The sequence below is a fragment of the Sinocyclocheilus anshuiensis genome, unplaced genomic scaffold (genome assembly GCF_001515605.1).
Source record: "Sinocyclocheilus anshuiensis isolate Anshui unplaced genomic scaffold, SAMN03320099.WGS_v1.1 scaffold1095, whole genome shotgun sequence".
Classification (NCBI taxonomy): Eukaryota; Metazoa; Chordata; class Actinopteri; order Cypriniformes; family Cyprinidae; genus Sinocyclocheilus; species Sinocyclocheilus anshuiensis.
Window position 1 is genome coordinate 1,073,712 of NW_015544226.1, and position 2,253 is coordinate 1,075,964.

A 2,253-nucleotide genomic window follows, 5' to 3' on the forward strand; every position below is an offset into this window, starting at 1 on the left:
TGCCATTAATGTTAATCAAAGAACAAAAGAAAATAATTCGCTGATCTTCATTGAATATCTTTTACAACTTTAATGAGGATTAATTAATATTTTATTTATGAAAATAAAACTATGCAGTGTTTTTAAACTTTTGATTTCAATTTCTGTACCTGAAATTTGTTCAGTTGTATTTATTTACGCTATTGCTAATTGATTTGCTTGTTCCTATTTTATTACTGACTGTTTACTTGTCTTTAACAATTTAATGTGTAAAATTTATATTAGGTCTAGTTGTTTTTGCTGTGGTATTTTTGTTAAAACCATACGTAAAGGCCTAAATGTTCTGTATGCTGCTGATTTTTGCTAATGTTATTCAGCTGCATCAGAATAATTTGTTAAAAGACAGAATAAATATATTTGACATCTAAATGTTTGCCTTTTTTTAACCTTATTGGAATCTTGAACTAGGAATTGTTAAGAATCGGAATCGATAAAATTCAAACAATACCCAACCCTACTCATTATGTAACTTATGGGCCACACAGGACTGATCATTATGTTTTTCCCAATTGTCCAGAGAAGAGTTAGCAGGAAGACGCACTGAAGACTTTACAGATGAGTGTCGCATATTTACAACATGGTACAACTGTCTGCAGTTGTTATTGTACATATATGCACTTTAGTCACGCCTATTTGGTTTACTAGGTACCTCTAGCTAAGTAATCTTACATAAAACATATTGGAGACTTCTGGTAGAGAATTTATGATGTTAAAATTTCCCTCTGTTTTATAGTCACTTCCTGTTTTTGCTTTTTAAAAATTCCATTAATGCGCATTTATCAACGATTTATACAAATGGTGTCATTTGATTGTCGAGATTACCATAAGAAAATAAAATGCAAAATATAAATATAAAAATATCTGCAAAAGCAAATTTCCTTTGCTCCCCACGTCTAAAACAAATATTCAGAGTGCATACTGTACATGTGTGTGAAATCGTACAAGAACAAAAAAAGAAAAAAGCGCAAAGAGGCTGCAAGACATACTGACGAAATGTACAGGATCGGTTGGATCAACTGGGTTTGAGACTTGAGCAGTGTTGAACGATCTGTCCTTTCCATACGTCACACATGATAAAGGACAAAAATTGGGACCCTTTTTTCTGTCCTTTTCATTTTGATGACTTTAAATAAGATACACTGCATGGCTATATAGTGAAAATATACATTCCAATGTTTATATAGAGCTATCTTAAAAATACAAATGTGCAAAAACTGTAAACAAATGAGATCCTCAGTGGTGTAGGGGAGGAGCCACAGCCAGGCCACGCCTTCACAGCCGTGTGGGCTCCTCCTCACTGTCGCTGCAATTTCCACAGCAGTCCTGCGGGGGCAGTATAGACAGATGCACAGTCAAACACAGACATTTTCACATCAGCATTAAAAACCAAATCAAAATGTAGGTTGTCTCTTAGCGTCAGGTCATGCTAGTGTGCTAATAAAAGTTGACTCAAACTTTTAGCAGATTTTTGAAAGAACACTTTTGAAAGTGCACTTTCTCTTCCTAGAAAACACATATTCTAGCATTAACAGTAGTAATTTAAAGTTAAAGGAGTCATATGATGCGATTTCAAGTTTTCCTTTCTCTTTGGAGTGTTACAAGCTCTTGGTGCATAAAGAAGATCTGTAAAGTTGCAAAGACTAAAGTCTCAAATCCAAAGAGATATTCTTTATAAAAGTTAAGAGTCAGCCACGCCTACCTAAAACGCCTTGTTCTAACACGCCCCCACATGTCTACGTCACTATGTGGAAATATTAGCATAATGCCGCCCAAATGTGCACGCAAAGAAAGAAGGCGTGGTTTCAGGAACAGCAGTAGTGTTGATGCAGCCATGTCAGGGAGACGCTGTGTTTCAGTGCGAAAGCAAAAGCACTTTATTTGGCCTTCCGGAAGTAGATGCAATTAGGAATCATTGGTTAAGATTTATTTACAACAAAACAGCACAACCCAGATGTTCGAATTAGAGACCTGCACTCCCGTGGGTACCGCGGGACCCAACGCAACAGGGTGCGGATTGGGACAACTTTTGATGGGCGAGTGCGGGTGTGGGCGGGAAGAGGCTCATGTGTGTGCAGGATGCGGGAAAATAAAATGATTCGCGGGACTCCCGCAAAATAGAAATCATCTAAACATAAAGTGTCTAAAACATATAAATTGTTATTTATCTGTTGCACAAAAGCAAAAAGAACAACTAATATTAACATTAAAATGATT

At 36.2% G+C, this 2,253-nt stretch overlaps 1 protein-coding gene across 1 annotated transcript in view; it reads right to left on the reverse strand.

The window, feature by feature from the left end:
* Positions 1 to 254: 254 nt before the first annotated feature.
* Positions 255 to 2,253, reverse strand: part of LOC107697331 (G protein-coupled receptor kinase 6-like) — a 20,606-nt gene continuing 18,607 nt past the window's right edge. The window contains exon 15 of the mRNA XM_016498068.1: positions 255 to 1,362. Within this exon, the coding sequence (XP_016353554.1) occupies positions 1,312 to 1,362 (51 nt within the window). The 3' untranslated portion in view covers positions 255 to 1,311. The remainder of the gene's footprint in view (positions 1,363 to 2,253) is intronic.